Source organism: Diplotaxodon limnothrissa, linkage group LG3 (assembly GCF_057381915.1).
Source record: "Diplotaxodon limnothrissa isolate DT_005_m linkage group LG3, D_limnothrissa_male_GT1.1, whole genome shotgun sequence".
In the NCBI taxonomy this organism is placed as follows: domain Eukaryota; kingdom Metazoa; phylum Chordata; class Actinopteri; order Cichliformes; family Cichlidae; genus Diplotaxodon; species Diplotaxodon limnothrissa.
Window position 1 is genome coordinate 59,658,887 of NC_140598.1, and position 26,433 is coordinate 59,685,319.

At 43.3% G+C, this 26,433-nt stretch overlaps 1 protein-coding gene across 1 annotated transcript; it reads right to left on the bottom strand.

Annotated features, from left to right (window-relative positions):
- Window positions 1-32: 32 nt before the first annotated feature.
- On the bottom strand, window positions 33-26,375 carry ppp1r14bb (protein phosphatase 1, regulatory (inhibitor) subunit 14Bb). The gene is made up of 4 exons (XM_085351006.1): window positions 25,783-26,375; window positions 3,081-3,164; window positions 2,962-2,994; window positions 33-2,832 (listed from the first exon to the last, which is right to left on the bottom strand). Exons 1-4 carry the CDS (start codon window positions 25,981-25,983, stop codon window positions 2,764-2,766), a joined length of 387 nt encoding a protein of 128 aa, XP_085207132.1. The 5' UTR covers window positions 25,984-26,375; the 3' UTR covers window positions 33-2,763.
- Between the last annotated feature and the right edge of the window lie 58 nt (window positions 26,376-26,433).

Consider the following 26,433-nt stretch of genomic DNA (forward strand, 5'->3'; position numbering starts at 1 on the left):
ATATTGCTACATTTGTTGGTTGGTTTGTTGGTCTAATCAGTCTTAAAAAAAAAAAAAAAATCTAAAGAACACCACTCCTCCAAATGGCATGGTTTAGCTCTTGTATTTAGCCTCAATGAAAATAATCAGTATATATATTGTTTTTTGCAATTTTCCCCAACAGTAAAAAAAAAACACAAAACAGACTTGTCAATAACAGTCTACGAAGGTATAATAATCCAAACCTGGATTTAGCAATGAAAATCCACTCAAATTTCAACTACTGATTGGACTTGCCTGGTAAAATCTGACCGATCAAAAATGTCCCAGCAGGGAAGGCAAAAGCAATCGCACCAAAATGCATCTGAGTGGATTTTTTTCTTTTTGTTCAACTACGTGTTAATCCAAGGCCGGGTGTCAAGAAGTGTCATGATCACGATAGAAACAGAGCAGTATTCAAATGGTAAATGCAAAGAACATCTTTTACCTAAACAAAAATCACTGTATCAAGGCCTAAGTATTAAACACTCACTTCTTTAAAAAAAACAACAAATCAAAAAACAGAATCTCAGTTTGTTTTCCAGAAAAAGAAGAAAGAGTATATAAGGACCAACAGAAGATTCAAGATTTTTCCCCACACACTGCAGGTCTGCTCACACATGGCAGCAGCTTGCATTACCCTTTAAAAGAAAAATGTCTCCTGTTTATTTGGTTTGTGTAACATAAATAATACCTAAGGCAACATCTCTTTATAAAAAAACAAAAAATGAAAAAGAAAGGAAAAAGGGAGGGAGGAGAGAAGGGTGACTGTGGGATGATGGGATGAGGGAAGGCAAAAGAGAAAAGTGGGGGATGTGTGTACACATGTGCCTTTTGGCTCTACCAGAGAAAGAGGCAGACAGCGAAGGTCTGCTGTCACTGCAGGTGTTAGCAATCGGTCACAGGAACCACAGCGAAATCTCGCTGCTTCTCTTGTTAACCAATGGGCTTCGGTCTCTGATCTGATTGGCCCAGGATCAGAAACAGATGGCTTATTCTCTGAGAGGATTGGTAGCTGCACCGGGAGGATGGAGGGGGGCAGCGGTGGACTATGGCCTCGTCTCCCTCTCTCTCTGACTGTGCCTGGTGTTTGTGTGTGTGCACATCTGTGCTAGAGGCAGCTGTGTTTGCCGATGCGTTTCCGCTTCCTCCGCCCCGAGAAGCTGTGTGCGTGTGTGTGACAGAGAAAGGAAAATGCATGCTTTGATTTGAGCAATGTTAGCGGTGATTCCACTGGCATGTCAGGCAGAGGACAAATGTCAGAGATGTGGCTGCTCTGAACGCCCCCCCTCAAAAAAGTATAATGGTTTAGTCTAATGTTTTAGAAAAAAGGAGAAATTGTGAGAATGAGATGGAAGGGTTAGGGGCAGTGATTTAAAAAAAGGCAGCTTTGTTTTGGGACCCCTTGTTGGACTGTCAGTGTGTGTCCGTGTGACAAAAAAATGCATCCAGGAAACAAAAACAGAACCCCCCCCCCCAACCCCCAAACGAAACAGGAACCAGTCCTATACTAAAAATCTAATCTGTCATACAGAACAGCAGAATATACAGGCCCAAAAACACTCCTATGACAAATGTTGCTGTACATTATGTAGCAACACACACGTAGCATTTAGCGACACAGACATACGTTTGTATGTGCAGCGGCTTCTGAGGAGCCTCTCGTGACTGTTCTACGCATTTGAGGAAAAAGAAACTTTCTACTTTGACATCCAGCCTAAAGAGAACTTGCTTCCAAAGGATCAGTGTTTTTAAGCCCGTGACCACCAAAAACAAGCCAGTGACCCTTTCCAGGCTTCAAATTTCCCCTCTTTGCCGTGCTAAAGATACACTATAAATTATTCTTTGTGGTTCCGATTTTTCTTCCCCTCAAAATGACATAGTGCAGACTTCTCAAACACACAAACACACATGCGCACACACGCACAAAAAAACGACAGTCTCTAAATGCACCACTGCAGCAATGCCTCTGATTGAGGGGGATAACTAGCAAAAGACTGTACTGATCCCCGAAAGAGTTAATTTAAAAAAACTAAAGTGAAGCCCTCAAATTGAACCGGGAAGTATGGAAAGAATTATAATGGGCGGCTGGGTCAACTTTAAAACCCTCAAAAACAGCAACGTAAAGATTGGTGAGACAGAAGCGAGTTGATTGGCTTCTTCCTTCCTCTAACCCTCCTCCTCGTTCACCCTTCCGCTGTCTTTTTGGCATCTGCGCTCTCTCGTTCTTCTTCTCGATCTCGGTCACTCTGCTCGCAGTAATTAGGGGACTCGTCTCCTCTTCCTCCTCAGACAGATGGAAGATGGTGTAGGGGTGGGTGGGGAGGAAGTAGAGCTGGATGGGAACGGGTAGCAGAGCCAAAAAAAGAAAAAAAAAGGTGGAGAGAGGGGTAGGAGTAGGAAAAGAGGAGGAAGGAGAATGCCTGGATTAAGACCAATGAGTCGCTTTTGAATTAATTCACTCTTTAATTTGTCTTTTTTCTCCCCTTCTTGGCTGATGGTTTTTATGAAGAAAGTCCAACAACATGACAACAAAAGAGAAAAGCGACATATGGGGCTGGATCCAGGCAACAACAAGAGAGGGTCTAACTAGAAGCAGAAACAAGTTGCAACATTTCATGAACTTTAATGGAAGAAAACAGACAAAAAAGATTTTAAAAAAAATAGCGTGAGCTGTGGTAGGAAGACGAGAGGTGAGGGCTGAGGTGGAGGGGAATATGTCGGATGGAGGGAGGAAGGATGCCATCATTTCTTCTGAGGCGTGGAGAGCTTCTGCATCCCTCGGATCTTGTCGAGCAGCTCTGAGACGAAGTCCTACGGGGAGAGGGCAAGGACAGAAACACATGCGGGGACTCAGAATGACAAATATGCACATCAGAAACGTTCACTTGAAGAGGCAGAGGGAGTTTATGAGCAGGGGAGTGAAGAAGGACTGTGTTTTACCTCAGTAGGTTTAAAACAGTCAACCAGCAAATCCTACAAAACAGGGAAAAACAGGATGAAATAACTGCTGTTTGCAGCCATCTTTCATGCTCTGAAACAGGTGCGCACGTGTGTCCTACCTTGACCCTGGCTGCCCGTTCAACATCACTGGGCATGTCGAGCAGTTCATCCACATCTATCTCCAGCTCAGGGATGGCCTCTTCCTATAGCACATGTAACAAAAGAAGGAGAGAAGCAGAGCACCATCAGAGACCAAACATCCACCAGGCTTCCTTATAAAAATGCTAGAGAACCTCTTTCCACGAACACATGGAAAGAAATCCTCATCCTGTCTATTCTTAGTGCCTGTGTTTATATTATGTGGTTGTCTGCAAATAGACCAGCAAGCGTAAGCATTTCTCTCTCTGTATGACGTGGTACAGTTATTGATGAGTGTCCGGCTGTGGACACTAGAGGGCGGCGTGCTTCCATCAGCCCAAAGCACATGGCAGAGAGAGACAAAGAGAGAAGAAAAACAGCACAGACAGGTTTCATTTTTTTTTTAAATCTTCTTGAATGAAAAAATAGTTTATTTTCAAGGTTGGAAAACTAAAAAAATAAAAGAATTAATAATCTGGTTAAAAGCTGTGCTTAGTTGCTGTTACACAGAGAGCAATGATACCGTTTGGGGGCTAGAAGCACCAGTGCGAAGGTATTTTACTTTTTGCCACACAAAATTATTAAAATGAATGGACTGACGTTTGTAGTTGGCTTTCATCCCACGAGTTACACGAGGAGACAGGGGTGCTCGTCTACCAGCTATTTAGCTCAGTTTAGCAAAAACACAGCGAGGAGGAGGTGGCATCTCATGTGTCCACTGTGTCAAGATTCACAAAGGCGAGGCGCTGCAGTGTTTTATTGTCTGTGGAGAGGGCCGAGCTAGCTCATTTCCCATCATTTCTCAGGTTTACGTGGGCAAAACAAAGCTATCCATCCATCTATAGCTTGGATGTTTGAGATCGAGTAAGAACAGGTGCATGTCCTAAAGCTAACACCTGAGAAGAAAGACAGTTACAGACACAGGATCCAGACGAGTTCCTGTTTCTAACAGGTCTTTAAAGAGTCCTCCTTCAAATCTGTTGTGCAAAACTGGAAACATTTATTTTAGAATAATTACTATTTACAGACAGCTCATTACTGAAAGCTAGGGTGCTAACTGCTGATGGCCACCCATGTTGTATTCATGTAAAAACCAGTTGAAAGTGGGAAATCTGCTCCTTTGAATCGGGAATTTTTACAACTGCATTCACATTTAGAATACTTGTACTTTAAAGTAAAGTAACACATAAATTAAAATACACATTTATACACCTAATATAAGCCAATCAGTCATCGCCCAGCTTCATCAGGCTCACACCTAACGTCGAATTAGTCTTCAGGATAAAGAAAGCAGTTCACGGCGAGTTAATCTTCGTCTCAGTTTCTCCTTATCCAATCAATTCTTTCTTCCGATTAATCTGTCGCACTATTAAAAAGCTTTATTAGTCCCCGTCTCTCCATCTGCCTCGCTCGCACACACTGGCTCAGTGTGCTCCAGCCAAGCTCTTCACCGCTGGCGACAAGAACACAGGCACGCACACTCGTACAAACACTCTGTGCCCCCCCCCCCCGAGCTCTTTTGCAGCTCAATTGCTGCCCCTATATTCATGTCGTTCTCTAGGAATCTCTCCCTCGCTCTCGTCCTCCCCCTCGGTTAGAGTTGCCCACACCAGCTGTCTCTGCACCTGCCTGACTGCCCCTTATCCCGTCACACAAAACACACACAAGTCAGTCAGACTCACAACCACACATGGACAGGCAAAACATGCTGTGTGGGCACATTAACAAAGCGGTAGGTTTTCTTTTGGCAGTGAAAATGGCTCAACGTCCCGCACACACCTTGCACACACGGATTAAAGAATTATAGGAAGGGCATTAATAAGTCTGAGCTGAAGTGCGTGTGTGTGTGTGTGTGTGTGTGTGTGTGTGTGTGTGTGTGTGTGTGTATAAAAAGGGGCTGTATAAGGATTTAATTTGGGGCAGTCTGTGTGTGTGAGATAGAGACTGTAGGTGACAGCTAGACTTACTGTCAGCAGAGCAACACAACCGCACACACACTGACACACAGACCAGCATGCAGATATCCTGCAAGCACCAGTGCAGACAGACACACACACACACACACACGCACAAAGGTCTGACACAAAGACTGATCTGCACAACATGTGGCCCCCATGTGCTTCTAAATGAGTCTTTTCTTTTCCTCCCTTTTTGTTAACTCTGTATCTGTGTGAGACACTCGTGAGGTGAGCGTAAAGGACGAGGTGGAGAAAAGCATAAATGTTTCATACGGCTTAATGGAAAAAGATTTAACAGACGCTGTTAAATCTGAGAGGGGAGGGGGGGAGGGAACGCCGAGAGGAAGGAAGGTAAGAGGTTAAGGAGCATATCGAGACGAGGGAGCAGCTGAGTGGAGCAGACTGAAAGAGAGAAGCCGAGGAGGGAGAGAGAAGGAGTGAGGGAGATGTTGAAAAACGCCGGAAGACAGGCTTCTGAGAGGAGACACAAAGAAAGCGGGGAATCACGAGGGAGGATTTCCAAAACAATCCTCCAGACTGACTTACTGAACTAGTCTGGAGGTTTTTGTTTTTTTACTGCTGGCTGCAGAAGATGTGGAGTGGAATAAAAGCTGATTACAAGATATTGACAAGCACTGAAGGTTTATAAACAAAGCAGAGCAGAGAAGAGTGCAGGTAAAGGAAGGAGGGCCTGCTTTATTCTGACGAGCCTTCAGAAGAGCATCAATACTCGTGGGTACCTGCAGCTCTAACATGTTGTTCCAAAGTCTCCTACAGGTTCATACACTCGGATACGATCAGTGTTGGGGAGTAACGGAATACATGTACCGCCGTTACGTATTTAAAATACAAAATATGAGTAACTGTATTCCGTTACAGTTACCGTTTAAAAAGGTGGTATTCAGAATACAGTTACTTTGTTGAAATAAATGGATTACACTGCGGTACTTTCCTGTTTCATTTTGTCGCGGGTCAGGACTGTTTTGTTTGACAGCTACGTGCTGTTATTCCAGGCGGCAGCGTTATGGTTGCCATGGTTACAGGGCGACACGCTCTCTCTCTGCGGCTGTGTGTTTCCTGGGTGAGAGAGCGCCTTTTCCTTGTTGTTGTGCTAAGCTAACAGGCAGAATGCTACAAGCATAGCTCTAAAGAATGTTGCATCATGGGCAGTGTAGTCCGTGTTGCAGGGAGAATGGACTGTCATACACGTTATGGGTCTGTGAGCGCGAGGAGGGAGAAAAAGGGGAGTGGAAAGGTACGAGTTGTCATCGAGGAAAAACGGGAGCTGGAAGCATGTAAATATAATAATAACCACTGCAGCCAAGAAGAGTGCCTGACGAGCCCAGTTGTAAGTAAGCTATTAAGACTCGACTGTACACCGTGTTCGTGTTTTCCTCCGAAACATTAAGCAGCCTTTCAACGCCTCTCTCTGTCTCTCGCAAGAAAAGTTGACCCACACAACAAAGTAAAGCTATTTTTTGGCTACAAGCCGACAGGGACCCCGCCGTATCAGTCAGAGGTCCCTTTACTACAGTTCGGAGTTGCGGACCTTCAGTAATAGTAATAAATCACACAGCAATAGTACATTCACGTTGTTGTAAAAAGCATGATAATATATTAAGTAATCCAAAGTATTCAGAATACGTTACTGTCATTGAGTAACGTAACGGAATACGTTACAGAATACATTTTAGGGCATGTATTCTGTAATGGAATACATTTTAATAGTAACCTTCCCAACACTGGATACGATGTACAACTAACACGCAACAGCAACATAACTCAACAAGCGATGTTTCCAGGATATTTTTAAAGAGGAAGTCAAAAAATATTTCAGAATAAAAATCCACCTGAGAAACATAGACAGGTACTGCCCCATGACACTATAGTGGGCAACTGGTGGAAATGGAGTTAGGAAACGGCAGGCTTGGACCACTTTGAGGCAAATGAGGGGGGTCCAGTTTTCAAAACGTAAAAATAGCTTTCAATTTATTTCCTTTAACATCATATACTGTAGTAGGGCTGTGCTACCCTAGACCTCCCTTTAGCCACACCCCTACTTGCCACCCATATCACCAGCATCACTGGGGAAAACACCGCAAACATGTGGTTCTTGAAACTTAATTACACTCTTCCTGACAAGCTCGCGAATATGAGTCCCACGAGGTGAAACGAGAGAGACGCAGATCGTCTGGAGGCTTCCTTCACAACGCAATGAGATGTGACAGTATGAGGCTACCTCACTGGAAAAAAAACGTACCACGCACACTCGCATAAACACGACCTACAAGTGGGTCAGTGTCCTTGTATTATAACAACAAAAAGGCCCGTCATTGCTACTGGAAATACAGCGGGTGAAATAATGACACGGCAGCAAAGGCAGATGCTAGTCGATGTCTTATCGACGTGGAAAGCTTCACGTCGGTGTAGATGTTTATCACGGGCTTGTTTGACAACTTCATGCATAAAGTAACTGATTCCTTTGATAGGATGTGGGCAAACTGAGAGCGGAAAGAAACAACAACAAAGAAGACAGAGTGATTATGTATCACTGAAAATGTAAAGACGTAGGCAGAACAGACAGCCACTTTTGCTCTTCTAGTGCCTCAGTAACAAACCAGGATAAAAATAACCGGGGATGGCCAACAGCCCATTCTGCTACAAAACACACAAACAATGTTTTTGGCCGCGTATGATACGGGAAAGAGAGACAGACGGAAAAAGGAAGTTGAAAACAGAGGCTGGGATGGAGGAAGGAGGGAAGGGAAGAAGTAGGAAAAGTAGGCCGCGTGGCAGTAAACAATGACACCCGCTGCAGTTTCTTTGCGACCTGTCTGGCAAACGCACACTTTATGCATCCATCACAAGGTAATAAATCAGACTAAATCGCACTGTATATTTGCATTAAGAGAGTGGCACTCCATTAAAACTATTACCCTGACTTGGCATGGTGACACAGGTATAAAACGTGTGTGTGAATGCTGACAGTGATGAGTTCCAGGCACTCGTGTTGGCGATGAGAGCACGGCCGCTGAAATGCTTTCACTGCTACTGTGTGTTTTGGTTGTCACAGATGAGAGGAGATGGTATCCATACCCTCAGATCTGCACTGCTAACGGAGCAGCTTTAGTTAATAAGGATCAACTGGGCAAGATGAAGCAGAAACTCTGGGCTTGAAAAGCCAAAAAATGCAAAATATAGGTGGGATATGATGTGCAAGGTGCTTTTACTGAATCCGACGTGCAAATGTTTTACAGCCAGGAGCATTATTACTGTTATATTCCTACAGAACAGGAAGATTGCTGAGCATACATGTAATGGCTAAACCCGAATTTCTGTTAAATGTAAATTTCTCTCTATGTAAACAGCAACAGGTATGATATTTTCAATTATTTATCACAGTAATTGCTCTATTATCAGAAACAGACTGTGTTTAATTGTCAACTTGATCCCATTCAGCTGCTCTCTGATAGCGTGACTGTCTTACGGGAACATTCGTGGCAGGTTTGTTGGTATGTTTGACAATCTCATTATGCACAAAAAAAAAAAAAAAAAAGTGAGATAACTTTATTTCATTGGAGAAAACAGATACCAACTGTGCTAAATTGTAATAAGTTTTTGTAATACTCAGCATATGCAAAATACTAAAAGTCACAATAATATTGGATTGTGATTGAAGTTTTGTGATAATATTGTATCATGTGGTGTCTGATGCTTCCCACCTCTAACAATAAAACCACAGGAGGTGAATGCTTTTATGATTCACCAGTTTATTACACATTAAGGCTTCCAGTTCTGCATTATTGGGGGTGCGGTTGCTTTAAATGGCAGGTAGTTGAAGGTCTATGGTCTAGTTCTGGTTACTGTATCTATATGTTAATAGAAGACTGTCGATTATATGGATGCCCTTTTCTAGCCACTCTTTTAAGCATTAGCTGATCCACTTTTAGCTTCAATAAAAATAAATGGTGGCAGCCACAATGCTAAACTTCAAGCCTTAAAATGCAAGTTCACAAAACAATGGGTGATGTCATCTTTTGTCTTTTAGTCTATTGTGAAGCGCTAGGAGTAAAATGGCTGAAACCCGGTATTGTTCGACACCATCATTGTTATGGATAATGACTGAAGCTTAATTACTAAATTATATTTAACTGTGGATCTACGGAAGTGGGTTTGCCAGGCAACCACAGCTCACAGAGCACCACACATGCACTGGTGAGTACAACTTCAAACTCTCATATTGTATGCATGTGCGGGCGTGTGTGTAAAACAAACACTGCAGGATTAAGCAAGGAAGGATATGCAATAGAACTGGGGTCTAACGAATATCAAACACAGAAAGTATAACACAGAAACTAGGGATAAAAACACTCTTTGCTCCCAGAGCATAACATTAGGTTCCTGGGAAATGACAAATCGTCATGTGGAGAATTTAAGGTTATCCTGGCAGATAATGGGGAAGTAAATGCGGATAATTCCAGTGTGTCGATCTGGCCATTGCAACATGACTAACTGGCCTATTCAGAAACAAGGCCGCAACCGGCGTTAGTACAGCCTTACTTACAAAAGAAGAGAAAACAAGCAAGCTAAAAAGTTGCCTGGAAGCTGTCTTGAGGTGGTAATTCATGACACCCTTGTGACCGATCTGGTAATTTTGTCTAGGGTCATCTGATTACTACAAACAGACGCACGCAGACAGGATGAGGCCAGGATCTGAAGAGCGGAAAAACTCTGGGCTTCAACCTGCTTCCTGCCTTACTCTCTCCCGCCGTCTGTTTATCTTTACGTCTCCTTTGATGCCCTTCCCCTCGAGTTGGTATCACCGCTCTGCCCTGCTCTCACACAGAGAGAGTCACCCTTGGCGCGTTTGTAATTGGCCAGTTCGTAGCATTCGGGCCATCTTGCTGTGGGCATGAAACCACTTATGAGAGAAAGAGAGAGGAGGGAGTCAACAAGAGGTCAGCGAGGGTGTACTGAGGGGTGGGTGGGGTGGTTAGGGATGCATTGTGTCAGTCATCGCCTGCTGCTTTCCATCTCCCTACTATCTGAGTCTGTCTCACCCTTATGGTTGCTTATCAGGAATCTCCAGGTCTAACAATAACAAGAACACACCAGGGTGAGTTATAACAATGACAAACCCTGGTTCACCCCTAAACTCAAAAAGCTGTGGCTGGAAAAGAGAAAGGCGTTCAGAAGCGGAGACAGGGACTGCTACAAAGAGGCCAAGTACAGGTTCACTAAAGAAGTGGACATTGCTAAACATCAGCACTCTGAGAAGATGCAGCAGCAGATCTCAGAGAATGACTCGGCCTCTGTGTGGAAAGGTTTTAGGAATATCACCAACTACAAGCCTAAAACCCCCCACTCCACTGATGACTTGCTCTTAGCCAACACCCTTAACGACTTTTACTGCTGTTTTGACGAGCCATCAGGCAGCCTTCACACCTCCAACGGCCCCAACAATAGAAACAATTTGGACACTCATTCCCCCACCTCTCCCCCCTCCATAGAGCCATCACCACCTTCAAACTGCTTACCTACAACACCCCCCTCCTCACCCCACACAAAAGAGGATTTTACACCACCTCCTCCCACCACAACTCTTCATATTCATGAAGCAGATGTGAGGAAGCAGTTTAAGAGTCTGAATGCTCGAAAAGCTCCCGGCCCAGACGGTGTGTCTCCTGCCACCCTCAGACACTGTGCAAACGAGCTGGCCCCAGTGTTTTCTGGCATTTTCAACTCCTCACTGCAGGCATGTCATGTGCCTGCCTGCTTCAAGTCCTCTACCATAATCCCTGTCCCCAAGAAACCTAGGATCACTGGACTAAATGACTACAGACCTGTGGCTCTGACATCTGTGGTCATGAAGTCATTTGAGCGCCTGGTTCTCTCCCATCTCAAGACCCTCACGGCCCCCCTCCTGGACCCCCTGCAGTTTGCATACAGAGCCAACAGGTCTGTAGACGACGCCATCAACATGGCCCTACACTTCATCCTGCAGCATCTGGACTCCCCAGGAACCTACGCCAGGATCCTGTTTGTGGACTTCAGCTCTGCCTTCAACACCATCCTTCCAGACCATCTCCGAGGCAAGCTTTCCCAGATCAATGTGCCTGATCCCATCTGCCGGTGGATCACTGACTTCCTGACGGACAGGAAGCAGCATGTGAGGCTGGGAAAGAATGTCTCGGACTCCCGGACCATCAGCACCGGCTCCCCTCAGGGCTGTGTTCTTTCTCCTCTGCTCTTCTCCCTGTACACCAACTGCTGCACCTCCACCCACCAGTCTGTCAAGCTAATCAAGTTTGCAGATGACACCACCGTTATTGGGCTCATCTCTGACGGGGATGAGTCTGCCTACAGGAGGGAGGTTGAACGTCTGGTGTCCTGGTGCAGCCACAACAACCTGGTGCTGAATGCCCAGAAGACAGTGGAGATTATTGTGGACTTCAGGAAGCACACAGCCCCACTCCCCCCCATCATCCTGACTGACACCCCCATCACCTCTGTGGACTCATTCCGCTTCCTGGGTACCACCATCACCCAGGACCTGAAGTGGGAGCCCACCATCACCTCCGTCATCAAGAAAGCCCAGCAGAGGATGTACTTCCTGAGGCAGCTGAAGAAATTCAACCTGCCAACACGGACGATGATGCAGTTCTACACTGCAATCATCGAGTCCATCCTCACCTCCTCCATCACCGTGTGGTACGCTGGAGCCACTATCAGGGACAAACAGAGACTGCAGCGTGTTGTGCACTCTGCTGAGAAGGTGATTGGCTGCAGACTCCCATCTCTGCAGGACCTGTACACCTCCAGGACACTGCGGCGTGCAGCTCGGATCTCAGGGTCCAGGGTGAGAAGCTGACCCTTCTCACCCTGGACACAGTCTGTTTGACCTGCTCCCCTCAGGCAGGAGGCTCCGGTCCATTCACACCAGAACCTCTCGCCATAAGAACAGTTTCTTCCCCTCTGCTGTCGGACTCATGAACAATAACCATATGACTGTTCCCACCACTAACACATGACCCTACGCTGTGTCACTGCATCATTCCATGTTTGGCACTGATCACCACCTGCACTCATGTATATATCTTTCTACGCAGCACTTTTAATTCTTATTCTCATGTATATATCTCATGTATATCTCATGCATATATCCTTCTACGGAGCACTCTTAATTCTTATCTCATGTATATATCTCATGTATATCTCATGCACATATCTTTCTACGTAGCACTTTTAATTCTTATTCCTTTTATTTTTTCATGTCCATTTAATCGCAATCTATGACAGTATGTTTGCACTGAAGCACCGCAGCAATTTCCTAATGTTGTAAACCTGCTCAACATTTGGCAATAAACCCCTTTCTGATTCTGATTCTGATTCTGAACAGTACTATAGTCAACTTCCTTTTTAGGATCGCCGCTCTTGTACCAAAAAACACACAGAGCTTTCCATCTGAGGGTCTCTTCTTTACCACAAAGGCAGCCAACCACTTCCTGTTTCAGCATGTGACCTTGGGAGATATTGGGGGAAGGGAAGGTGTAGAGATATCTGTTGGAAGTTTCTATGCTGGGTATCCCTTAGACCAGGGGTGCTCACACTTTTTCCGCATGTGAGCTACTTATAAAATGACCAAGTCAAAATGATCTACCCACTACAAAAATCCAAAACATATACTTATTTATAAATATATTGAGGATTCTTTATATCTACAATGTATATACATGCATAACCGCAATATCCAATATTTCACAACACAATTAACTATGTAAATTTTTTGTCATTACCTGAGTTTACTCTGATGACTTGCACTGAATTGAATCAGCCAGGGATGCATAGTCCGGACAGTAGCTGCTGACGGCCAGGTTTAAGAGAAAAAACCGAGAGCTAAAAATTGGAGTTAACTCGCTGACTAGCTTGTCAGTTTTACTACACTTCGCGCCGCTGTTTGCGCATGCGCAGCGACCTAAGCGTCAGAAAAAAAATCTGATGTCATCTGACTGGCTTCCCTGTATCAATCAAGTGACGGGATGGATGATAGGCTGGCATCTATTTTTTTAATGCCATGCGATCTACCAATACTACCTTTGCGATCGACGTATTGAGCACCCCTGCCTTAGACTTTAAAGAGGGCAAACTCACAAACACAAGTCTGTTTGTGTCTGTCCACTTAATTTAAGTAGTGAGTAGCTGTTGTAATGAATGTGTGGCCTCACACATGACTCCTGAACTATAAACCACAGCAGTCCCTAATCGATGCAAAATACTTAACCCAGCCTAAGATCTCGAAAGTGTGTGTTATTGTGCACTTTCCCGTGCGTGCCTGATTTTCATCTCTATTGCGGGTCTAATCAGTTGGATGTACTTCCTCTCAGGAAGAAAATGATGTCCTGTTTTGAATCATATGAAAAGCAGAAAGAAAGAGCTGCAGGCAGCACAGATCAACTGAAGCCTGTTTATAACCCAGCCTGCCAGGACACAGACTAGATTATATTATTTCATCAGTCGGGTTTGCTTTGCTCTTCCTCGCCCCGTGTAGAAGTTTGCAAACAGGGAAGTGCAGTTTCCTCCTCCCGATAAAGGACAGTATCACAAAGAGAATAAATGTAAAAAAAACAAAAAAAACAAAACTTTAACGCTTCGCTGCATGCATCTCTAGGAAGCAAGGACACATGTAGCTTCTTAATGATACTGTTCTATAAAAACTCTAAAAACAACACGCAGCCCTCATTTAGCACGCACTACCAGCGCCTCCATCTGCTTTAACTCTGCAGCCCTGTCAGCCTTTTCCTGCTATCTCACTACAGATAAAATGCAAATGGATCTGTCATGCAAAGTAAAAAGAAGCAGAGCCTCCAGAGTCTGGTGGTAGAGATGTGGGCATGCTAATGTGAGTCCCGGTGCTGTGTGGGTTGTTTCAGATTTTTTTTGCAGGAGGAAGCCAAACCAAACGGGCTCCGAGTGCACAGAACAAATCCTCACATGAAGCCAAGAAACATTCATCGCTATAATTAGGACTTCGGCACAGCAGTATTCACTGTAACTGCAATTAGGTAACAGAGGTCGCATTAACAGAAAGACAGACAGATACTGTAGTATGGAATAAAGAGCGGGAAGGGAATGGCTATAAAACGTGGATCGTACCATTTAGCTTTCACATAAGGAATATTTTCCTGTATATCGTCGCTTGTAACATGCCTGCAAACTAATCTGTATTTTTGTCCACTATCATAATTTGACAAGCGGATTGTGATAGCGTGTCAAAACTAACACCCAGCCAACCTTTGGTTCAACTGTAAAGCTCTCATTTTAGACTAAACACCCACGCACACACACCAAAAAAAAAAATCTATTTGTACAGTGAATGTGCAGAAGGTCATCCAAACCTGACCCCCCAAAAGCTGCCCATAGTCATGTCTGATCGCTGTTCGGTTGAATGATTCCCCCGTCAGCTTGTTTGGCCTGACTGAAACGGTTCAGTGGTTTCTGTGTGTTGACTGAACACGTCTGTGTTGCGGTTTTTCCAGGGAGACAGTCTGCTGGACCCTCGGGGTCACAACCAGCCCCGGGTAGACTTGTATTGGTAACTATGCTGCCGTGTAACCCTTTCTAACGACTACACGAGGGCACAGTTTGTCACTGCTGTTTAGATCTACTGCCTTACAAATCAAACCTCTTTTATAATAACATAAAAAAACCCACCCAAATAATTACATCAATGCTCATCTGCTTAACGCAGTGCATCAGGAGTGATTTAACCTGTGGATTCATGAATCTGCTCACACTAATACATCAAGTGTTTAAGTGCCTTTTCGATATAGGAGCAGGAATCGCAGAGTAACACATGACTCAGTGCTGTCACAGTAGGTTGCCCGTGACTGCTTTGTGTTACCGTCGTTATATCTAAAGCTACAGAAACATTAACGTTGCCTAAAAATAGAAAACATCACAGTAAGTGCAGTGCACGGACTCTGGTTAGGCAGTATAATGTTAACGATAGCATGCAAAAGAGGCTGATTGACCAACTGTCAAATCAGCATTACTATCAAGAGGGAAGTGTTACTTGCGGTGTTAAAAAATTATGCAAATTTAAGCTTAATCTGTCAGCTAGGTAGAAATAAAAAAAAGAAAATATGAGAAAGCTGACAGTTTGGGAATGACAGGAAGTTCATAAATAACCTTTCAACTTTCAAATGCAATTTTCACGCAGCTTCTCTCTGTCACAACACACAAAGATCATCCATCTCTCCTCTTCAGCTTTGACTAATTACTAAATCCCTCATCAGAAGTAAGGGAACCGAAAACTCTCAAGTGCCCACCTCTCTGCTGCACTGAGCACGGTCCCGTATAAACCCATGGATACTAGGAGAGTCCCTGCTCTGTGTGTGCGTACAAGTGTCAAACAAAAATACACACAACTCTTCAACCAGGCGAAAGAGTCACTACCACAACGACGGGACTAAAAGAGGAGATTATGCGCAGATTAAAATAAGAATGCATACAAACAAGGATTACAGCAGATTATCATTATGTCACTGTTGGCAAGTACTACTAACAAAACTAAAGGGCTTTGAATTTACTTGCTCATTTGCCATGTCATTCACTGAGTAACTTGTTCTTTTTTTTGTTTTAGTTTGTAGCACAATGAGTACACTTCAAAGTCACGGAGGTCCAGTTTAAATATCCACCCCTCTTCTACAGTTTTAATTCACTTTTGCTCACGAGCTGCTGTGTTTATCTGCAAAGCCTCTCGATTCATTGCCCCAATATTGAGATATAATCCATATGGATATCAAAGTGAGCTGCGGAACATTATTATTCTTTTATGCAGATCAGTCATCAGAGTCTCTGACCTCTCAAACGCTGCCAACAGAGTGGGTAATCTAATCAGCTAATGCTTTGGTTCATTTCCATATTCAATCAGATACAGGAGAAAAACTCACAACGCAGGCGATTCCAACAGATTATTGCAGCAGAACCAAAAACAAACAGACTGAAACTGCAAAAACTAGGAGCTGTATCGCTGTATCTCCACTTTTGTCTTACTTAACAAGGACGTCTTACTGTACAACTCTGTGACCTCTCGCTGCATCCTGAGTGACTGTAATAACCAGAGACGCACTAAGATGAAACAGAGGAAAGAATGAGTAAGAGGCAGACGCCAAAGCTGTCGCTCTGACTGTCCGCTGCACAGCCTGATGCCCTTTAGTCAGCAGCTTGAAAGACGCTTTTGCTTACCGAGTGAAACACACAATGTTTGTCTCCAGATTGTCACGTCAAGATTGTGTTACTCTGACCATATCAGTTTCAGAACGTACAGAAAGCAACGTCAACCAAGCAAACTTTTACTCTGTCGCCTCAAAAGGAGCTTGTTTCTATTCTGGGTTTAATAATGTCACAGACAGGTGCCCATAACTGCAACTATAAGTCACTACATGTATTTGTTCTTCTACTACTTTTAACTGTTGTTGCATGTCAGGTGTTAGAATGAGTAACCTAAACAGGTGAGCACTGAATAATGATCTATGAGCATCAAAGGAATCCAACCAAATATGGCCGTCTCCCTTCCTGGTTAATAAGCAACTTGTAAACACACTGACCAAATATGGTCTGTTGTTCCTTCCTGCTGAAGCAAACTCCAACAAAAAGCACACACTAAGGTAATATACTATAGAAACACCAATATGTGCATCTGAATTTTGCCATTATGTAATAATAATGTAACAGAAATGACTGATAACACCATCTCTCTGTTTTCCCTGTCTGTCGATCCGAGCGCACATCTTTGCTTCATTCGTTCCCAAAGACATCCGAACCAGAGCCCATCTCGTCACAGACCTGTCCTCCAGATTATCGCAAGTGTTCGAGTTTCACAGCGGTGACATCACAGAGGAAGTCAGGACGACACCTGCGGTCTGACCTTGGCAGAAATCACTAGCCGCCTGCCTGAGACTGACAACAGGTCAGGAGGTGTCAGGTAATGTCGACACGGTGCAACCACAAGCCCAAGCCTCACACATGAAGCGCTCCTGCACAGTCGGATACTGGCATGAAACAGGCACGTGCATGCACATTATGCACATACACCGTCAGCGACGGTGAATAATAAAGCTTCTTCTGCGCTGCCGAACAACAGCTCAAAAGGCGTCTGCTCTAACGCACCTCCCGGGATTAAAAAACCCTCCTGAGTGGATCTGCGTTACCTCACTCAACCTGTGCACGGAGAAACCTCATGAGGATCCTGGCTCCAAACAAATCATCCAATGCCAGGCCCAGCCCCTGCTGTTAAATGTTAGAGCAGTGTCTTGGTTGTGCCATTGTTTTAATACAGTTTCAGCGCGGAGGCCAATAAACGCACATCACTCCCGCAAAAAAATAAAAAGGCACTATTGTAAAAACAACACTCTGGAGCCACATACAGCAATAACAGAGGTCTGTGCACCATCACCATTATGCTCACTTTAAAAAAAAAGCCTCCTCAAGGGTGCAAGAGCTTTCACAAAACAGCTACAGACTTAAGAGGCTATAAGTGCAAGCAGCAGTTTAGTAAGGACCAATAGGAGCAAAGTGTCTGATACTGCACACTGGAGATCATTTAAAATAAAGTGCAGGAAAGTCAACGTGTGCTTCATTATTAAGACGTTAACTGCTTGAGTAGCCTATTTAGATATGCCTATTAAATACAATCTGAAACACAATCACTTGTATAGCACAAAGACGTTCATGGAAAACGATCTTACATCTTTTTATGTTGTTTCACGACAATAAACAAGCAACTGGTTGGTAAAATCCAACCTATATTACCTATGCTTAAGGGTTTAAATGTTGAAGAGGTGTTAGTCAGTATGCAGAGGCTACTCTAGCTGACATGTGCTAACAAGATGCTTAGAAATCTTTGGCATACTGATTAAATTACATGGTAAAGATATTCTTTGAAGTTTGTATCTAAAAGGGAGCTACTGTGCTTCCCCGCCATCCTTCATATTTACCCTAATACAGTTTAAACATGGCCAAAGTTTTAAGAAATGAGGCATGTGCAAATAATCCCTGCGATCCAAAAGTTTAGGCTACTCTAATCACTGCATTTTAGACAGTTTTTTCTCCTCTTTTCTCTGGATGATGTCAGTGAGAGCATACATATCTAATATGGTCATCCCAAGTGCTCCACCTACATGCTGTTCAAACCTTCTGTTGGCAAGTGTCACAAATCATAAGAAAGTTCAGAGGGAGGGGGAAGGGAGCCGAAACAGCTCGTTTCGCACAGTGGCTGAACACAGGAACTGCATCAAGGCTCAGTATGAGATAATTCAAGATGATTTTGAACTGTAAAATCCCACAAGAACAAAAATACTGAACTGGAAACACACATAATAGTTCTCTTAGTTGGGGGAACAACGATGGCTACGTGAGCGCTGAAGAAAAAAAGATGTCGCTTAGAAGCGCGGGCACTAAAGTCGCTGTAACTTCAACAGTATTTAGATTTCTTAGTCACACTGTTGTTGCAGTCCTGTCTGAGTTAACTGTGATAACTCAACTCTCACCTGAACCTCAGAGACACTGAGAAGACAAGCAGATAACATTCAAAGGACATTCTTCATAACAAAAACTATACTTTACATCTATTACACAAATACAGTCAGAGTATTACACACACACACACACACACACACACACAATTCTTATAAGACCCAATTTGTTGAGAAACTGAGATAAACAGGGTTTTTTTCTTCAAAGGGAAAGTGGTAAGTAATCTGGTTATTTTTTTCCACACACTGTTTGTCTCACACTTCCTGTGACAACATATAAACATTCCTCTAAATGACTCACATCCCTTGTTCTTTTCCCTCCATTCCTCTCCTCCTTCATCCACGCCTCGTTCGGTTTTCTCAACTTCCTTCCGACCTTACTCACCCACTAACCAAAACACACGTTTAATCTCCCTCACTCACAATATTCTTTGCATTCTTCCACCTCTCCAACTCTGCTGATTTGTTCCTTTGCCGTTTTAAAAACATCCACAGAGTCAGTCAGTGGGTCAGGCTACGGCACACGCTGACTCACCTCATATCCGCTAGGAAAAGCAGAGTCTCCTCAACATGTAGAACCAGGTGTGACGTATAAGTAGATGTGTGTATGTCCGTCTCTGTGCAGATGTGTGTGCACGTGAGCACTGGTGTGGGAGAGTGGGCACAATGACACAGTGGAGTCTTTCATTCATGCTGTGTAACAACCACTCTTTGTAGTCACTCTCTTGCACAGAGTGAAACAGGGTAATGCTGATTGGTATTCAAACCTTACAAGTTAACAGTGTAAGAAAATGTTTGATGCTACTCTTTGGGTGTGTTTGTGTGCACGAGTGCGTTTCCTTTTACAGTCGGAAGTCAGTCAAAGAGGCCGAATTAATCCGTGACTGGAAAAGCTATAAAAGAGGTTGGCTTTCCCTGACAAGTGTTCTCCTGCAGACACACACACACACACAGGCGCACGCACGGGCATACACACACACTTTTTTGTGTATTTCTGGAACTAACTCCAACCTTCACTTCTCACTTTTTTTCACGTTCGAGACCACAACACGCTCAAAGTGAAAATTAGCTAACAAAATAAGGAAATAATAAACAAAGAAAATATAGCTAATAATATGTATTTGTGTTACAATATATACAATTTCTGTGCTCAATAAAGCACGAGGTTATTTAAATGTCTGTACATCTATATTAAAATTTTAGAGGTACTTTTATTTTGAAGGGCACACAAACACCAGTGATTCCTGTATTTCAGAAAGTGCGATTTCTTTTCATGTAAATGCATTTCAACTTTGACTTTACCTATTTAAAGAAAAAGGGAAACAGGAAGAACTGAAACTATTGTGGTGAGTTAAGTGTCAGCTGGTAGCATTTCCTTTTTTGTTGTTCACTTTTACGTGAAGAGAGTCACATGTGACTTGTTTATTTCCGAGTATTTTCGCTTTACAGTTTACACAGAGTCATTACCTTGAACGCATGGAACTGGAACACTTTAATATTTTTTGCATGCATCCCTTTTAATTAAAGGGATGCGCTCTTTTTCTAGCGTGCACCACAACACATAATCTACATGTTGTTTGCAAGCAGAGGCAAATCTGCCTAAAATTGCCTAATGTTACATTTCATCAGACTGAGCTAGAAAAACTGCATGCTCGAGCATGACTTCAAAATTATTTTCATCTGATATAGTCAGATTTAAGGACTGAGCAGGTTGACTGGTAGTCAGCTAATAGGCTTACAAGCGACAAACTAAAACCAGGGTGTGTATGCTCCACTCGCTCGCATCACTTGATAGAAGTGATAAATGTGGCCCTGGGCTGTGCAGTATAAGCAATAATAAACATAAAAGCAGAATATAAAAACTCAGAACCCTCCTCTCTGATTCATAAGCATTACCTTAGGACTTACATAAACTCATTTCCTGCTTCCCAGCACTTTTAATTTGGAGTGACTGCAGGCACTGCTGTTTTAGTGCCTGACAAACCCATCTAAACTGCAGTGAGACTACAAACCATTGCTTTTTGTCAGTGTATACATCATGCAGTAGCAGTGGATACATGTTCCAAAAGCACTTTCTCATTCTCCAGCTTCCCTGCCCACTCCTACTACATTTTCCTTCTCCGTTTGCCATCCCCTCTACTTTTTTCCCCTTCTCTTCCCCCGTTTATTGCATTCCTGCTCACCAATCCTGCCTCTGTTCCCGCTAGTAGTCCCATCTGTATTTGTGTGTGTGTGTGAGTGTGTGTTTGTATCTGTGTGGCCAGCCACGTAGGACCCTGCAGTTTGGGGGTTGGTCCGCCCACTCGCTCCAGTGTTAACCATGTAACGACTGGTCAGCCACGCTGTGATTTAAAGGGATAACGCCGCAAAAGGAGAGAAAATGAGTCTTTATTGACAAATAAAATGTTAACAGGCCAGTTACCATGGAAATGATAGCAAAGCTGGAGTGAAATTTGATTATTTTACTAAAAGCGGGGCTGTGGACCTTCTTGGTGTTCCCACTCTTTTCTTTTCCCCGGAGTACGCTCAAACTCACTTAGCACTATATACACAAAGCCATTAATAGAGTGAAGACTCGGTAACAACTGAGAAAGTGTAGACCATGTTTAAAACCACCAACGTTTGAAGAAACACTCCTCGACACCCTAACTTTTACTACCAGTGAAGGGTTTGTACTTTCAGACTGCCACAGTTTAAAATATAAACTGTGTGACGGGGGTGTTATGGGATTTGGAGGCACTGTTGCAGCTGTTGCCACCCTTTCCCCCGCTTTGGACATACCATCATAGCCCTCACCACATGGCCTCTAGGTCCGCTTTATCAACTGAATCTGATATTATCCAGAGAAGTTTAACTGACTTTAACCTGCATGATGCTTTAAATTGTTGTGTTTCAGTTAATGTTAGCCAAACTTCTTTAACCATTAGTCTTACCCGACTGTTGATATTTCTCTTCTAACTTTAATGCACTTTCAGTGCTCTGTTCTACGTTTGTCTGATTACAAAACATTGAATTATTTCAAGTTCTGTCTTGTTTTGGGCCTAGGTAGCTTTTTTCAGTACTCCACGCACCAACACACATCACTCCATAGTTGTTTTAGGTGGGTTGAGGCATATATTGATGCTACAACGATCAACCAGTGTCACTGACATTAATATAGTCCACTGCTCTCTAATAAGTGTTAAGGACGTGCACACGTTCGTCCATAATATTTTTATTTTATTAGGAATTAGATGAAAATTTTGCAGTAAAGCACAAGTGGAAAAGACAGCCATGTTTCCTCTTCAAACATTTGCTAATCAACCATGAAACTAGCTGGTTAAATTTAAATCGACTACAAATAAACCAGATGTGAATTTTATTTATTATTATTATCATCATTAAAGAAACTGCAATTGGTGTCTTTTACTGGCAGACCATAGCATCACCACCGGCGTGTGCTATCAATCATTGGCGGACCAATTAGCTCCATTTTTTCCCAGTTTATTGTTACAGAAAAAGTAACAATAAAGCTGAAATGTTTACAAAGTAACCCTAACCCCTTCGACATTTTATTAATCTGCTTTTCATAGGTGGCCAGGCAATATTAGCAAATGTTAACTGCTCCATTGGTAAGCATGTATGAAGGTTTAAATATTACTGAGGAAATTTCTTAGCAACACATATTTATAGCTCGGCAGTTACAGTAAAAACAGGTGACTGCTGTCAAAGTAGCACATGTAAAAGCTGATAATGTAACTATTTTTCTATATCATCATTTATTTATCTTGGGAATCTCCTTGAGATTAAAAATGTCTTTTCTAAAAGCGACCTGGAGAAGAAGGCAGGAGATAATTGAAGATAACCACACAAAATGCAACTGGGGCTCATTACAACTAAGCGAACACAACATCCAGAACATGCGTAATAAAAGATCAACGTCAAAAACAGCTGCAAATCAAACTAGTATCAAACAGATGGTCCTGCCTTTGGAAGGCTGCGCGTGCCTATAAAATACAAGCGTCTTAAAGCGAAAGCTGAGCAGCGTAACATTAGCATATGCCACACCTCCCAGAGACGTTGGCCACATACTGGCGTCTCTTCCTAGTCTAGTAATCAACAGCAAACAGTCAAAAGTTTTGTCAAGCAAAAATCCCCAAACACTGAATCATGTGGTTAATTTATAACCTCACTGGCGGGGAAATAGTCACTTGTTTCATCATTTCATTTTCAATTAAAGAAAGTAAAGATGTGTGACTGCTGTCCTTATAGCTTCAGTCTGAGTAAAACAGATGACGTCACAGTCTTTTTCTGTAGCCGCTTGCAAATGCAAAAATGTGTATTAGTAGCCATGTTTGGGAGGGACTGCGCTATTGGGTAACAAAACCAGGGAGTACTTCTTGGGCAAAGCAAATGCCACATTAACATCGGCTGTGAATATCATGCAAGAATGAAAAACACAGACTTTTCTTCATACAGGATTTAATTTGACTAAACGGGCGCCCCTTTTTCCACAGTGTGGTTAACCAACATAAACATTTAACAAGGCTTGTTGCCATGGAATCATACTAAGGCTCAGCTCCTCTCTATTACCCATAGCAACTTTAACTGATAGGCTGACTAAGCGGCTGGATGAATATCTGACAGACTGGCTGGCAGCAATGACTGGCTGATTGCTTGTAGCATGTTTAAAGGGATTATGTTAATGGGAAAATAGCTCATAATGAATTCCCTGCTGAACAAACTCCACGCTGTTTTATTAAAAGTCGAAATGGGCATAAATAAAGAGGAGGAGGAGGAGAGGGGAGGTTGATTGATAGGACATAATGATGGGTGAAAGGCAAAATGCGGATTATAGGAAATAGGAGGCACAGCGAGGTTAGGGTAAAAGAAGAAAATCCCAAGCATGCTCTCTGCCTTTGTCAGTGAAGAGGGTTCTCCCCGTGTCCGCTCTGCTCCCTGACCGGCTAAAGCTGCCTCTCCAGTTACACTGCTTAGCAGCACGTGCTTCACATCTACCCATCTAAATGAGCCCAATGTGTTTCCATCAGTGAACCGACTGTAAATTAATCTCTTTGTTGTCTAACAGCCTAGACAGGGACTCGATTAGGACAATGAAAAGAGAGGAATTCAGTGGATGAAAGCCAAAAATAAGCATCGTCATTAGAGACGAACGATGGATGTGCGTCCAGAAATGTGAACTAAATCATTTATGTCCCATTTAAGTGACTGTAACACGATCTGCCTGTGACCTGAGCGTAATAAATCTCCACCGAGCTCAGGTTTTACTATGAACAACAACAGATAAAGTCAGTGTGCATCCATTTGTGTATTTTTTTGGACCCCACTTACAGCTGAAAAGCAGACTAACTGTGAATCATCAGGGCATTAAAACATGCATGACTGAGCGGATTAGGGGATGAAAGATGGACTGGGATAAGCGAATGAAGGAGTGAATCACAGAAAGACAAATAGGTGTTACTAACTTTGAACAGACTGTCTGGGTATCGGTCGCAGTGATCCACGTAATAGTGGCCAAATAATGGATTAAAAATTAAGGCGATTCTAAGCCACAAAAACCACTTTGTTTTAATTATAAAAGTAACACTAGACCAAAGTGCTGAAAAGCTTTACCCCTGAGCTCATTTGTTCAGACTTTTTGGACTCTGCGATGACTACACATAACATATTAATCCGTTATTGGCAGACAATCAAAGCAAATTGATTTTAAAATCCCGTCTAGGTCCGTTAATCACCTCAGCGGGCTTTGGTAACTTTGTAGTGTCAGGATATCCCGGCCACAGTGTGCATCATGAGAGATCCTCTGTTAACAGGATGAGATAATGTAGTGGAAACAAAGGTGTGCTGGACTATCTGGTTTTCTGACATCAAATGAATAACAGACTCGTCTATTTATGGCTTTCCCTGAGTGCATTTATCTTCATGGTTAACTGGGGCTTAGTATAATATCTATTTAGAGTCATGTATTCCCAGAAGAATGGATTTTTGGCTTCCAGTTGTAAACAGCCAGATGCCTTTCGCTCACTTGAGTCTTAATGGCTAAACAACCATTACAGCGACATTATGCAATGGTGGAGAAGCTTCAGTAATACAAACTATAAAAAGAACCAGTTTTCCTGGTTTAAAAAAGTCTGGAAGGGAACTTCTGAATCCGCCTACTACACCTCTTACCCATCCTCTTGCTAGCTACTACTAGGAATTCTGCAAACCTGTTAAGTCCCTGTTTTCCTCACGCCAGGAATAGAATGTGGGTCAATGCCAGCTCAGTGAGTTGACATGAGCTTACCAACTACTGCCGCCAAGAGCTACACCACAGCTGCCGGCAAGTTACATTATAACTCTCCATGTGACACCATGACCGCAGGTTTGATATATACATGGTTACACTCAGGCATCGCTAAGGCCAGGGAAATCATTAAAATGGTCCTCCATGATGGGATATTTGACCAACCAGACATTTTCATCTCATCTGTCTCTGGTTTACCATCACTATTTGTGCCTGATCAAACTCGTTTTGCCTTACTTAAAAAGTTGTAGGACAAAATAAACTTTATTGTCTGAATGACAATAAAATTGGGTGGATAAAAACCAGAGACTGCTGGTCAAAAATAAGTTTTCCCTCTGTTTTATTCTTATAAACTGGTGGCTTTTATTTATTCAAAGTAAAACTGTCCCCAAAAAGCAGCTACACGGTTTATTTCACACCAAAGGCATGAAATAGGAGAATTGGCGCTACTTCCGGTCGGACATTAATAGCGGATTAAATTAATTCACAGGTGTGCTTTAAATCCGCTTCAGCCAATCAGAACAAAGAGCAGCGGCCGTCGATTTCGCGACGAGGCTATAAAAGTGCATGTGCTACTTATAGCCCTACATGTGGGTGAGAACATGAAGTTTGCCCACATGGCTGATTTAATAAATGTATGACATTAATCTGTGAGGCTCTTCCTTATTTTACATACTGATCCACATGTGTCCGTGATACTCTGGGCTATAGAACAAGCGGAGCTAGGCCAAAAGCACCGACAAAGGGCCCGTTAATGTTTCTTTATCAACAGTTTGCCTTTGGATTAGACAGACACACAGACTTCCCCCCGTTACGCTACACCGCGGAGCCCTATTACTTAACAGAGCCGCCTAATCGATACCTTCGATCGGTTTGGAGGCCGGTTATTGTTTGGGGTCTTTACCTCACAGTCGTAGAGGTCCGTTAGCTGGTCGATAATCCACTCCTCCAGGTTCAGTCTCTTCCTCAGCTCTTTGCGGTCATATTTGACGGTAACGCGTCCCTGCTTCCGAACTGGTGTCTCCGGCTCCTCCGTGGTACCGGCCGGTGTCTGGAAATATACCCGGGGTTGGGGGCTCGTCTCCGGGCTTGTTACAGCTGCCATTGTCGCCTGGTTTGGGAAAGAGAAAAAATGCCCCCGGAGCTACAGAAGTGTGAAGTGAGCGACAGAAAGAAGGCAGAAAACGGTCTGTGGACGTGCGGCTCGTCGCTTTTCCGCAACGAAAAATCCCGGCTGGTGAATTTGTGACTTGGAAAAAAATCCCCCGAAAAAGAAGAAGGACGGACGATGGACCTGATGCTTTTGTTGTCAAAAATCGCTCAAAGGGACATTCGCAGCGGCTGCTCGCTTCCACCACACAAAGGGGACCGACGGCCACGGAGAAACGTAAAGGCTAACCGGCTTACTGGGCTATTTACAGCATGCAAACTCCGCTTATATAAAAAGAGACGGCAGAAGAAGCAGAGCCGGCCTCAACTCTTCATTCAGTACAAAGAGAAATCACACGTCTCTCTCTCTCTCTCCCCCTCTATCTCTCTTTCTCTCTGTCCCCAC